Below are 14,909 nucleotides of genomic sequence, written 5' to 3' on the forward strand. Positions count from 1 at the left end.
ACCACGGCTAGCACGTTTAGCGATTGGCTAAGCTAACAAGAATAGCATTAAATGTCCTTGTGTATTATTACACAAGGTAATATTGGTTTTAATCTATCTTTTTTTACAGGGAGGTTAAGGCAAGCGTAAAGCACTCTGTGTGCCTACAAAATGAGTGCAAATAAATCACATCAAATTGTGCGTACAATTGCCTGTTTGTGGCCTTGGCTCATTTGCTGTCTGTGATGTCACTTAAAGGAACCAGAAAAGCTGAATTAAGTAAGCATTACATGTAAAACTGCAAGGCATAAAGCATGATTCTGACGTAAGAAATGATACAAAAACAAATGTATACTACATATCAAATATATACTTTTGATAAGAACACAAAATGTATCTATGTGCCCTATTTTCCTTTGTATTCTTTTCTTAGCATTATTTTCATTCTTCTTTATATTTTGCACTTTGTTCTTTTGTTTGCACTTTGTTTTAATGAAACTTGCCGTACCAAACTGGAAACCCAATTGTAATATAATAAATCTATCTATAAAAATATGGTTTTGAATATGATCATTTGAGTGTTTGGTGCTAATTGGTCGGATGTTCCCTCGTTCTTTTCAAGCTAACGGTTGCTAAACGAGTGTGTTTCATGACTCCTGGTCCGGGCGGCTCAGCCAGACAGGGCTACACGCTCCAGATTGTTTAAAAAAAAACACGTGTCTGGAGCAGGAAGCGGCCGGTGGAAGCGTTGGCCTCGCTCAGACCTCACTTCTGCTTGTCACATTGCCTCGCCGACATATTGAGCCATTAAGCCTCCGACAAGGTAAATGTCTGCACCTTCTCTTTCACTTTACTTCCTGCCCAAAGGCACTACTTTGCAATCTTGCACAGCGATGTAATACAGAACATGGAAATCCAATCCACCATTCAGTTGCAAATAAAATCACGCAGCAGAAGTGCTTTCCAGCGCTGCTGCTGGCGGCGAGGGGGGGGGACGTGAAGGGGGTCACCCCGTGGTTATTTCAACAACTCCTCGTTTTTTGTCCCGCTGCTGCTGTTTGTGATGTAGGAGTTTGAAATAACAAATGGCTGCATGACCGGAGATGTCATGTGAAACCTGGAGAGGGTCATGTGCTAAATGAGAGCAGCGCCAGGGCTGGAGAGTCGGGGGTGGGTGGGTGGGTCGGGGCGGGGGGGGTTATGTGGGCACAAATAGTCTATGTGCCAGCAAAATGCTTGCAGTGCCAGGTCAGTGTCATTGCTGGAATGGGAATGGCGGTGGGTCCCATACCCACAGACGACTAGACCTGGACCACCGAGGTCAGTTTCACTACTCATGTGGTCCCGTGTAATCTAATCACGGTCGGGGATCAAGTGCCAGCTGATGTGGGTACATACCTTTTCTGGATCTGGTCAAGTGATAATGATTTACTTCCCTTTTCCTTTCTTGTCAGTGGAATCGAATAACTAACGATGAGAACTAAAAGAACTAACTTCAGTTCTCGTTCTGTCCTAGAAGCCTTGGGATTTATTGTATGTACTAGGAGGTCTCAAGATATATGTGTCATACATGAAATGATATCTGATTTTTAACTATACTTAATGCATTATTATTAAAGTTTTATCCGCAAAATTTCCAATGGTGTCTTTATGAAATTAAGTACCTTGGAAATTGTGCATAAATTGAAAACTAAAATTATATGGTAATCCAATTATTTTTGTCCAACGCCCATTATGTTTTTAGTACGGAATTAGATGCTAAATACTTAATAAGAACATCAGTTTTCTCTCTATTATTGGTTTGTATCAATAAGTGAGGCTCAATATATCGTCATGGCATCTAAAACTTTATCTTATTTTATTATTTTCAAAGTGCTTGACAGGCATTTACAGTGTATAGCTTATGAATTATTTTTATATTAGCTTTTATTTTGGTGTATTTACTTTGCAGCTGGAGTTTATTCTGCCTGTACTACCCATTCAGCTACTAGTGCTGGTGAAGGTTCATGAAGCAGTGTCAACTTGTATAGAGGTCAGTAGGTGGCGCCATCAGTTTAAAAATGATTGGATGTTTTAGTTGGAACAGTTGTTCAAAACAAAGGAAAATACATCTAGTGGACTCTGATTCATGAAGCTTCGTCAGCATCACTAGCATCTTCTACTTAAACTTTCTGGTTCCAGTCCGTGGTGTCAGCTCAGTTTGGGTTCCCCTATTTCCTCGCATACAGTATCTCTAATGCCTTTTCTTTCTGTATATATTTCATCAAAAATTTCCAAGAATCCAATGATTGTTTCAATTAAGTATCTTTTGGCTTCTTAAACATTTATTTTATCTTGTTTTTCTTAATAATAAAGCCAAGTTTGTCCTTTATCAATTATTCCATTTTTCATCTTTATAACCTTTCTTAGTCTGGTAAACCGTCAACAAATCCGCATTTGTTGCTAAAGAATATTTTTTATATCATTTAAGAGTGTAACGCAGCAATTCTGGAAAACCGAACATGTTTATTTTCTATCTGTATAAACAGAATAGACGAACTATAAAACCTCTCTTCAACTATTTGTGTAAACGATGACTTTTATGGCTGTGTCGGCGAACCGTGCGATCACCGGCCATCGAGCACAGCCGGGCGACGGTTGATGACTTGCCACCGTAGCGTCGGCTCGACTCCGGTGCCGTGCGAGCTCGGCGGGGGGGCCCCGGGGGTCATAAGCAGCGGCCCCCGCGGGAGATGCCTCACGATGATAACATTAGATTAGCGTTGGAAGTGAACGCTTGGCCACACACTTCATGGAGGACGGACCCGAGCCGCATCCCGTGGCCGCGGCAGGTGGCGGCGATAACATTGTACTTTCTGCTCATATTGTGTTGAAATAACAGAGGTTATGAAATGACTCCGCCAGTCATTTCCAGACCCCCCCCCCCCTCCCCCCGCCCCCTCTCGCTACTTCTTCAAATACATCATGAATTATGCAGCAGAAAACACATGGCAACCTCTGACCACGATTCCATAATAGCCTCTGTTATTTGAACTAAAACATTTTCCATGTCGGACCCATTGCAGAGAGCGCACTGTTGAAAGTCTCCCCCTCAGGCACTTTGTTTAAGCTGTCATGGCTCCACAGTTCCAAAATAGCTGACTTTGTTTTTCATCCTGTGCTTCTATACAACATTCATTAACAGCGTTTCTATACCTTTATCGTGCTGGTGCAAATACTGCTGATTTTATATTTACTCTATTTTTTTTTCTCAAGTCTGGATTTTGCAGATGCGTAAAATATTGTGTTTCTTTCACGCGAACATTGAGATGTGTCAAAACACGGCTCTGGGAACATTTTACTCGACAAGTCGTGACAGTATTCTCTTTCTTTTATTTTAAAGACGGCTTTACTTTTGTGTTTGACCGGATTGAAAAAAAAAGAAAAAAGGGAGGGGAAAGACTTGCAGTGACAGGCTTTGAAAATTAGTCATAATCGGAGGGAAACCTGTTGACGAACAAAACAATTACCTGAGCTATTGTGATGGGACGACTTCATCGCTCGTGAATCGTGTGAGTGGCTGCTATTGAGTTGCATCAAGTAGAATCACATGACGACACTGGAAAAGGCCCTTTGTTTCATTCAAGCTAAAAATTGCTTTTTGTGTTCGCTTTGGAAATTATTCTAATTACGATGTGGGTTGATAATACCTTCACTTCAATTCAGAAACAGTGTCTTCGTAATAGCAGGATTATGTAAGGGTTACGGGGTGCAATTTGATACTGTAGGAAAGTGCAAATTTCTTTAAGAATTTGTACTTTTTTAAAACATGGATCATCCATTAAATTGTTCTAATAATAATACATATATAGTTAGAAATAATAGTTATAATATAATAGATGGATATTCTTACAAAATAATTAAACTGGTAATATAAGAGATGGTGGAAATTGTCTCTGGTTTTGGTGAAAGTTTAAAGGTTTATTTTTGGGAATAAAAATGCGTCAAAGTCACAGGCTAATGTTTCTTCCAGAGGAGAAAACACCACATTTTTCAAGACACAAAAAAAAGCAAACAGTAATAATCAATAAAACTGAATTCATATAAAGTATTTTATCCTTTTTGTTGACCCGGTTTGAAATACTATCCGATACCAGCCCGTTGAGAGTGATTTTTGAGGCCACAGATTTAATTCAAAAATATTTAGATACTTTTTTGACACATTCAATATTTTTGTAAGGGATTTGACACATAATGTCACGAGTCACGCAAGATGAAAGTTTTTGGTTTCATGATGTGGTCATCATTGTTTTAAACCATAATCAAATCGTCTTCGAGTATTTTATGTAGAATCTAAAAAACACTTTCCTTTATTTAAGTGTGTTTTTCGGAACGTGCTTAACAGGTATATACAGTATTTACGGTATCTATGTTATGAAGGTCTTTGTATTTGCTTTCATTTTATGTTGAGGTTTAATCTGCAATATTAGTACTTCCTTGTTCCAGTCCGTGGTGTCCGCTCAGTTTGCGTATTACCTCACGTACCTGTAATGCCTTTAGTTTCTCGTTTGCATTGTATTTACTTCATCGAACAATCCCTTCTTTAACGGAAGGCGCAGTGCTTTACGTAAATAGTCAAGAATATATGAAAAGAGTAAAAGGCCATCATGATTTAAAATAATAATAATCAAAACGTAGTTCATCCTCTGCACAGTAATGTAGTTCTATTAAACTAGTATTCTGGATTTAAACATGTATTTTTTAGACTGAGGAGAGCCCTCACTCGTTCCGACAGTGTGTGTGAAGACATTCAGAAACAGTGAGCATACCTGGCTTATAAGACATTCCTGGAGGGAAGAGAAAGCCTTGCTGGGCGGCGGCTGCCGCTGCCAGAGTGCGCTGGTCGTGTGGAAAAATGGGGATCATGAGCGGAGGCATGTGACCCTGGACCTGCTGGACAGATAGGGAGCAGAGATCAGAGGAAGCCCTCAGCACAGGCCTGCTACACACAGAACACAGATTCCACTCCGGGGGAGGCCAGATCACAGGTCTCTCTAACGCATGCTGACAAGGGAGGACGGGCCTCGCTCGCTCGCACAATACCTGGCAGACCTGCGCCTGCTCTTAATCCAAACTACAATTTCGACCTCAGCACTTCAAAGGCTCCACACGCGCACATTGTTCCAGGAGCAGTTAGCGGAAGGACGGGAATGAGAGTGAAGGGGGGAATCTGTTGGAATGCAAAACTTCAACCGAAAATCAGCGAAACATGTTTTGAAATATTAACCCTCCGTGACAGGAGCTGGCGAGACTCGTATGCGTCTTAGGCCTGGATGTTCAAGTCTGAACCCTCCAGTCAAAAGGATTCTGTGTGATAAACTCAATAAAAGAAAGACTTTTTTTTTCCAAGAACCATCACTAAAATCTAAAAGCATAATCTGAAACTTTGCATCACTTTTTTGTCATTTGAAGAAGTTCTGCACAAACACCACACACCTGCTAAAGACTGGGGTAGATGTTCTTCAAAACGTTGTGAGCAAATTGCCTTTTTTGATTCAAAAGTTCAACAAGAACTTATTGTATTTCCACTAAGATGAAATCGACGAGTGGACAGTTTTTACAGCACATTGTATTAATGTGTTAAACTTTTTCTACTACAATCACAGAGTGTAGCGTAAAAGTAAATTCTTTTGACTGTCCTTTCAGTAAATATTTGGAATGCCCAGCCTCTGGTTATAAGCCTGTGAAAATAAAATGCTAATCAATAAATGTAAATACTGTATCTACAATATAACAACTATGATGTTTTCTTATTATACAATAAGAGTTATTAGCAGCATCCTTGTAGCATTGTGCAAACATCATATGTTTTAACAGGCCTTCAAAATAAGAGCATTAGAGAGCACGTCCCTACATATTAAGCAGATCTAAGTTACTAATTGAGCCGCATCTGTCAAATGTAATTTTTGATTTTGTGCGGCCCAGTAACACCTGCCTCATGGACCGTTACTGGTCCACAGACCAGGGGTTCTGTGGTCCCGTCATTTAAATGATAAATAAATTAGAAAGTAATATATTATTTCTATTTCTGCAACATAAAAGGTAAATGACTGACGTTATGAAAAACATTGGCAACATTGTGGGAAAAAAAGCAGAAAGTCTGCTTGATTAAGTGAGTTCAAGGTTTAATCTGACGGTGCTGAACAGTCCATCGGATCCTCAGGGAACACGGCGGGCCCGTTTAAAGAAGTCCATATTTGCCTGTCAGTTCAAGTCGCGTGTTAACTTTCAACACTCTCCGACACAGAGTATGGACACAACTCCCGGCCTGTGTGAGTGTGTCAAGGGTGGTTGAAGAAGCGTGTGTCTGCAAAGTGGTGTGTGTGTGTGTGTGTGTGTGGTGTCGTAACGGGGGCCAATCTTACTGTCGCCCCCCGCTTCCTGACTCTCCGTGATGGGGAGCAGCCCGGCTACTACGAGACTCTGAGGCTTAATCTAGCGCAAGCCAGGCCACCTCAGGGGAACCTGCCTGGAAAATAGGTTAATAAAGGTCACCCCCCCTCACCCCCACCTTCTCACCCCACCTCCCCAAAATAAACACTTTACAGAATGTTTCTCTATTCATTCCTCTTCAAAATCAACTTGCTATAAAAGGGGGCCTGGGTGCAATTACTGCCGCGGCACTGGGGCATGAAATAAGCCCGGGTCTGAGAAACGACTTTCCCCTCATGTTCTGGCTGAGGTCTGCTATGATCTCCACTTTTTTTTGCTCCCCCTGTAGACCACCGGACCCGGTCCCGACCCGCGTCTCCCTTTTCGCTACTTAAACCCGCTTTATTGATCCGTCCAGAGGTGCCGAGCCGAACCGAAAGAAAAACTAAATAAATAAAAAAAAAAAAACGTTTTATGTCGACTGAGCTTTTACTGAGGTGAAGTTGCAGAAATGCATTAGAGAATAATAGAAAAGTGTGTAATTCTTCCAGAGGTAATTTTGTTACCAAAAAAAAGTGCTTAGGCGGAAGAAAAATAAATGGCCGAGGAGACAGCGACAAATGACCTTAAATAAAACTTGGCTTTATGGGGATTTCAGCAGCAAGTTTCCATGCTGAGTGAATGATAGATGGATATTGGCCTTGCATGTACGGACCAGATGGAAAAACACAATAATTAATGTCACAACATGCCATGAGGCCAGTGACAGGCAAGGGCACACAAGGGAACACAGCGTTTCTCAGTCTCTCTTTTCGGACTATTAAACCAGATGGTGTCTGTTGCTGAGTGTGCGGCTTTTATTTCCACAAGTGTGTAACCAGGTACGGCAGCAAGAACACGGGCGGTGCGACGCATTCGAGATTCCATTTTTTCTTGAAAATAATCCTATAAATGAAACGTGAGAAGCAAGTGTTTACTAAAGCGAAAGTTAAACGTCCACTAAAAACTTCCCGAGTGTGACTCGTGAACACTTTTTCGCTCACACTTTTTCATGCTTTTTTGCTCTTTATGTCGATTTAACTCTTGTGTCGTTCACGTACGGATGCTTTCTCAGGATAATTAAACGAGCCCAGAGTCACAGCGACCGGGAATGGTTTACGTCACAATATAAAAGGTGCAGTTTGAGTCGATCATTCTCACGTTTAATTTGCCGTCACTTCATTAAAAAACAGACCAGAAACGTCATAATATGGAAGTTAATGTACATGTTTTACCGCTATGATAATAGTATATATAAATATATAATTTCCTATGGAAGCTTTTTTTCTATTAAAGACCAAGCACCCCTTCAAACTGGCAAACTTTAGTAAAATTGAGTTTGTATACTGTAATTCTCTTTATAAAACAGCATTCAATTAAATACAAAACTCAATCAAACTGTTTGCGACAGCCGCCCAAATTTAAGCCATAGGTCATATTTTGTCTGACTTAGTTTGTTTGTCGACAACAAACCTGAAAATGAATTATTAAGGAATTGCGATTTTTGGTTCTACTTCTTGGTGCTCCGTCCTCTAACCAATCGTAAAACCTGAAGTTATGAAGCCAATAACTCAGAAGTTTTATTTTGTAGTTTCACTTGGATTAAGGAAGTGTGTCGTATGGCTATTATGTGCTGCTGCTTAGACTGGCAACCTCAGGTAAAAAAAAAAAACTAAAACTTTAACCGCCTAAATGTACATAATGAAAATAAGCAAAATGTACGAGTTGAATTTCTAATTTTCGTTTATTTTATAATATAATCTAGTCACAAAAACATAAACCGTGTTCAATAAAATCAAATTATGAATGAACGTTGTCATCACTATGTTTGAGAATTGTGTTACCGGTGGCGCAGTGCTAAAGACCCATAGCTCCCATAGGGAGAACTGAATGGCACCTTGGCAGGGGTATGCGTTGACAAAGTGCTTCCCTCGGTTACCACATTAGCAGAGTTTGGTAGAGTGATGGCTGACGGCATGTTATGCACCTTGGCAGGGGCATGCGTCGCCAAAGTGCTTTTCTAGTTTACAACATCAGTAGAGTTTGAAACCCATCACAAGTGTTGGTGCACATTCGCAATTTTTACACTGATGGCCTCCGGTCTTCTGCAAAAAACTCACTCAAAATAAAGACTTTTTTGGGGAAGAATTCTTCTCTCGAAGGCTTCAATACAAGATGGAAGTTAAAGACGAGCAGTATGGAGGTATTTGGATGATTTCAAGTTCTGTCTTTTTGGACGAAGACAACTGAGCTCCAGTCACTACATTAAAATGAACAAACATTTTTGACTATAATTTTAAAAAAAGGACAGATTACTCTGAAAATAACACCAACCCTTAGTAGACAAGAATGTGGGTTAGGGTCAGGGTCAGGGTCAGGATCAGGATCAGGATCAGGATCAGGATCAGGATCAGGATCAGGGTTAGGATCAGGATCAGGGTTAGGGTCAGGGTCAGGGTCAGGGTCAGGGTCATGGTCAGGGTCAGGGTCATGGTCAGGGTCAGGGTCAGGGTCAGGGTAAGGGTAAGGGTTAAGGTTATAGAAGTATGGGTGAAGTTTGGTCGAGGATATGATAACAGTTATTTCCAATGGATTAAACAAAATAATTTCTGAGATTATCTCTTGACCTGACAAGCCTAATCCAGAAGGAAACAACACACTTATCGTAACAGACAGAAGACATTTCTTCTGTGTTCACCAGACACTTCAGATAAAGTGTTCAAAAGTGCGTCAGTCTCCGAGCAGTCGAGGAGGAATTCTTCCGGCTTCATGACGTCATCCTTCTGAACTCCATCCAACTGTTTTATTGGATCAATACCACAATAGCGGCGAACAAAAAGCACGTCCTCCCGTTATGAAGCGACGTACTTCCTTCAAGAGACGTATTCAAGTTCAAACATGGACGGGCCGGCTGCCCAGGATGTCTCAATTGCCAAGATGGTGTCGAGGACTCGGGCGCGAGTGAAGTGCAGCAGATGTGAGCGGCGGCTTCTCTTCCTTCTTCATTCAGCGTCATTGTTGTGCTTTCTGCACTTCCTTTTGTCTTAGCGCCGCTAAGTAGCAGATAATGTGGTTTCACACCATCTGCCCCGGGCTTCATTAAAGATACATGAATGGGCCGTCTTATGAGGAACAGGTGCCATTGTTCGTCCCTCAAGACCGAGTGCGACGGATCCGACTCTGAATACTTGACGAGGAGCATCTGTAGTGATCAGTCAGGCAGACTTCGCCGAGGCTGCCGGCACGACTCCGACAGAGGTTTTTCTTCTGGGGGGGCCTCGGTCGCCTTTTAACACGTATCATCAATTTAGATGACCGGATGAGGTCTGTAGCAGCCATGTGCACAATCTGTTTCCTGTTGCTGGAGATGTTTCATAGTTTATTAAGAAGATGCTTGGCTTGTGTACTCGTGGTTTTTACATTCTTATTACACGTTTTCTACTCTGGTTCTTGGTGTAAATCCATTTATATGTGCCTAAAGGACAGTGTAAGATGATAAATCCAACACTATCTTGCTATTTAAGAATGAGGGGAAATTAAGAATGAGAGGAAATGACAAAATATAATTTCTTGCTTTGATTGTTTCCATTGGTTTTTATAGCCTTAATAACAATAGGTTTTGATTGAGTTTTCACTCTTATAATAGTCACAAATATGTCATATAATATGAATTAAAAATGTATTTTTTTCTAACAAAAAGCTATATTCTCTGTCTGTCTCTATGTAATTTATGTATGAATAAAGAAAATAATTTATGTTACATCAGAGTCTGTGAAGAATTAAGCGATGGAACTCTCTATATAAACTAGCGAAAGATTTCTCTGCCGCAGCTTAAATATTGAATCAATGCTTAACATATTTCAGCTGGAAAAGGAACACAGAATTTGGAATAATAATATAAATCAAAATATCTATATTGTCTCAAGTACCACTTATTTGTAGGTTTAGATCTTGGTTCTTCTCTGTGTCTCGCCCAGAATTCCTATAAAATCAACTTCAATATAATAATAATAATAATAATAATAATCTCTATTTATATAGCGCCTTTCTAGACCCATGTTTAAGTTCATCAAATCAAGCACATTATAGTGTGTTATATATGCGTCTCTTATTTATTTATATTTTATGTTTTTTTTAAATAATAACAATAGATATTAAACTATAATGAAGCTTTATAAATATAACACTAACCATCTAAATTACTGGTAAATATTTTAGATATATCTTTATTTTCAATCTCATATTCACAACCCTCGCCCATCATCTCTGTCCACTATTCTCTTCATTTTGTTTCCCTTCTTCTCAAAGTCAATCCTCAAACGTGGCACTGACTGAGTCGCCAACAATCCCGAGTGTGATTAGAGACGAAGGAGCACTATCAGCTCTCCATCCTTGTCCTGTCAACACGCATGTTCCTCAGAGCCTCTCTCCACAGAAACACCCTGGAGGTCTGAGGACCCCCCGCTGGCTTCTCACCAACCCTGAGAGATGCTTTTTCTTACAGCCACCGAAAAAAAAAACCTTCCTTCTGTTTCCTCAACTTCATAATCGGATTCAACTTCAACCGACAGTGTTAAAGAATAATTCTCATCTTTGAAGTGTTCAAAATATAAAAGGTGAGAAACAAGAGTGTCAGGTATTCTTATTAAAAAGTTTCTTTTTTTTCTCTTGACAGCTGATTTTATTATGTGCCGGAGTGACGTCTGATCAACACGTCTTCAGATCATGTCTACATTTGAACATTTATAATAGTATTTTCCATTAAAATGTAAAGTTATAATAATTTTAAAAAACAGGATTGTATTTGTGTGGATCAATATCTTTATATTCGTGAATTAACTTTTAATTTAATGTACGATATGTACATGTATATTAATAAATTATCACAAAATGATTGAGGAGAATATCACTACTTCTTTTTTTTTCTCACTTGAGTAGCTGTCGGCCTCACGTCTCTGTTACCTGCCTCTTCACATATCTTCCCTCGGAGGGCGTCTGTCATTTTTAGGGCTCCAGCTGTTGTGGGAGAAGCTGGTAGTTCACACTTCCTCTCGTCTCACGCTCTCCGCTGAGCCGCACACCCGACTGCTGCGAGTGACTTTAAACAAGCTGCTGCTTTCAAATCCACCCACTGAACTTGAGAAAACAATACCAAATAAAAGCTGGATTTTACTGATGATTGGTATATATTTTCATTTACTTTTTAGATATATATTTATCCATTATACTGATTTATTGTATATATATATATATATATATATATATATATATATATATATATATATATATATATACATATATATATAAATATCTTGGGTATGACACTTGTAGAGGACAGCGCCATCTAGTCACAACTCAATATTTCTTTCAAAACACTGGAGACTTCAGCCAATAAACAACTTCTTGTTCACAGTTTGTTTGTTTTTTTGAAAGCAGCCATTTTAGTTTGTCCCTCTTATGATGACAGAAACTGGAGCCTTGAACACACCACCCCAAAAATCGCCCCAAACCACCTCTACTGTCTACTGTTTGCTCACCTACACTGTCCCGTCTTTGAGACGTGAACAAGCAGTTGTAAAAAGAAACGTAAAATCTGTAAGATGAAATGTTTTACCTGCGGAAACTGTTTTGTTTGAATAAATTGTTAAAACTCCAATTTGATATTCTAAAATAAATGTATTGTATATTTTCACTTAAAATAACATATTTATTATGGTATAAATGTAATATATATGTTTAGAAATCATAATTTATACTGTGTATATATATATTTTTTTTTTTTATTTAAGAGATAAATCACCTAAAACTTTATTTATCTTTTTTAAATATTTGAATGCAATCTTTCAACTATATCTTTTCATGAGAGTAAATGGTTGTTTGTTCTTGAAAATATATTGTATCTGTTCCTTGTTTTTAGTAGTAACATTATTCTAGCCGGAAAGATTAGTTGACTTAACTAATAAATCGCATATTTGCTTGCATTTTTCCTTCACTTTCTTATTTGTATTTATTTATTTATTAAATGTATTTAAAAATTGAATTATATTTAAGTATAAAATAATATTGACCGCAACACAAAGTTTTAAAAGAAAAAATATATATATTTTGTCAATAATGAACATAAGTAGACGATGAATATAATTGGTCTCAAGACCAATTATTTGTGGTTTTTGGACTGTTTTCTATGTGTCCAGTTTTTGGGCCTTATAACCCTTGTGTAATCTCAGGGTCAAGGTGACCAGGAGGCCTGAAAAAAATGTGTTTGTGGTATCCCTTGTGTTTTCTTTGGGTAAATACATATGAAGTGAAGGAGTCAGACCTCTGGGTCACCTTGACCCTGAGATATCATAAGGTTTAAAGATGGATTGTGATTTATATTTGGGGGGGTCTTCTTTAATCACACAAACATTGGCAGAATATGATGTTTTAAGTCAAAATTCAGCAAATTATAGTCAATTTTACGATGTGTCTTATTTATTATTGAATTAAATTGTTAATACATTATATTAAAGTAGAAATAAGAGAATATTATTTAAGCATCAAGAGCAACACAACGTTTTATTAAAAAAAAAAGATTTATGAGCATAAGTAGATGATGAATCCCCAGGATCATGCGACAAAAAGACCATTCATCCGATCATATTCCTGGTTTTCTACCTGCTCTCCTGCTCCCCCCAAGTCAAAATACATACATTTCTCTGCTTGTTTTAAAGCCCGGCACTGACAAAAGGCTCCATTCATTGTGTTTCACTGGGGCACGGTTGCACTTGCACACCCCACCTCCACAACCCCCCCTTTAAAACAAGAGGCTCCTTTTTGGCGTTGGCCGTGGACTGAATGCTTCGCTTTGGTGCCCCAGCGCTAAGAAAACACTCGGCACTTTCTCCCCCGTCCGCAGCCCAAATCTGTTAATGAAACTCTTTCTCCCGGAGAGTGTGCCGCTGCCGAGGGCGACGGCCGCGCCGAGCCAACCCAAAGACAAAACAGTTTGCACAACATTAGCAGAGAAAACACGCTTCATGCAGCGAGGCCGAAGAAACTAAGTCAACATCACACTGGAGGACGTGTTCCCCGCTAACTGATGTTTTCCTTCGGCCACAATAGAGGATCGGGGCGCACAACGCCGCGCTCTTATCCAGCCCCCCGGAAAATATTGAAACAGGTGACGTCCGATGGATCGACGGTATACATCGAGTCGGTGGGAGTCGAACCCACGAAGCTCCCCCCCCCCCCGCACGACAAACTGTGCAAATTCAAACGTGTGAGTTTGTCTATTAAATCAAGGGGTCCCCCAGGCTGCGCCGCAACCCCCTCAGGTGACTAATTTTTAGTAGACCCTCAGGTGTGATCTCGCACATTACAGCCGTTTGTGAGCCGGTGTTCAGATGGAGGCTCCTAATTATCGCCGCTTAAACTGCTGAGGTGTCTGAATACAGAGTCTTCGACGCACTCTTTACCGTAACGACGCTACAACCTTCGCTAACGTTCTTTATTGACTCACGTTACGGGGAAGTCCATGAAACAAGGGGATGTGTTTTTTTTATCGGTTGTTGACTTCTGGAGGAGAAAGTGTGGCTACACTGATATATCATGATATTTTTTGACATGATATTGTGTCGATATTCATCAGCAAGTGTATCCATTATATATTTATTTTTCTTATATAAGCATTCAAACGTCTAGTTACCATAATTCTTTTCGTTTATAGTTCAATAAAGTATGTGAAAGATCAACTCGAGTTTTTATTTACAACTAAATTGAAAGAAGTAATTCAAGCCTTCGCAGATAAAGAAACAAGTAAATCCTGAGAGATCAAGGAGATGACTGAGGACGAGAGGATACAATGGATTCCAGCAGATTTTAGAGCTGATGTTTGGGCATAATTAGGTTTCAAAACAAATGAAAGTAGTTACAAATTGGTCAAGAGTCATGTGGTCTGTAAATTCTGCAACACCAGAGTCAAGTACTCGACAATACTACAAATATATCCTTGTTACTACAGTATCATAATATGCTGTATAACACTCCTTATTAAACAAGTGTAAGCTAGAAAGGTTTTTTTTACTTTATCCTTTTACCTTTATCCATACAATCTAAATAAATAAAGTTTATCTTTTCTTATTAGAAATACAAACAATGTATAGTCACCGATATCTTCATAAATGTACAAAAAGGCAGGTCAAGTAAAGTAGAAGTTGAGCTAAGTTTTTTGTAACTGATTGTCATGTACTGTATTTGTTTTTCGTGAAATGATTTACAGTTATGCTAAAAAAAAACAACTTAGTATACAACAAAGCTTAAACAGTAGCAGTTTTTTGTTACATTGTGTAAAAGCTAATAGCACTTGAGCTATATATTTTAAGATTTAAATTTCTATTTCTATTCTAAGATTCTAGTAGCTAGACTTTCAGTCCTACCATGTGCTTCATTAATAAAGTTTTATATCATTAAAGCAGAATTAATTAAGGGAAAAATAATTT

The 14,909-nt window shown here is 39.1% G+C and overlaps 2 protein-coding genes across 6 annotated transcripts in view; one reads left to right on the top strand and one right to left on the bottom strand.

The window, feature by feature from the left end:
* Nucleotides 1-14,909, bottom strand: part of sox6 (SRY-box transcription factor 6) — a 158,892-nt gene that overhangs the window by 45,166 nt on the left and 98,817 nt on the right. For 3 of the 5 annotated variants that reach the window (XM_087793752.1, XM_087793749.1, XM_087793748.1), the window contains one exon: nucleotides 4,788-4,911. In XM_087793752.1, the coding sequence (XP_087649878.1) occupies nucleotides 4,788-4,911 (124 nt within the window). The remainder of the gene's footprint in view (nucleotides 1-4,787; nucleotides 4,912-14,909) is intronic. The other 2 variants (XM_087793751.1, XM_087793750.1) reach the window with 1 other exon arrangement.
* The window catches only part of alx4a (ALX homeobox 4a), a 314,532-nt gene that overhangs the window by 21,292 nt on the left and 278,331 nt on the right, over nucleotides 1-14,909 (top strand). The gene's annotated exons all lie outside the window — the stretch shown is intronic.

The sequence above is a fragment of the Callionymus lyra genome, chromosome 6 (assembly GCF_982586985.1).
Source record: "Callionymus lyra chromosome 6, fCalLyr1.hap1.1, whole genome shotgun sequence".
In the NCBI taxonomy this organism is placed as follows: Eukaryota; Metazoa; Chordata; class Actinopteri; order Syngnathiformes; family Callionymidae; genus Callionymus; species Callionymus lyra.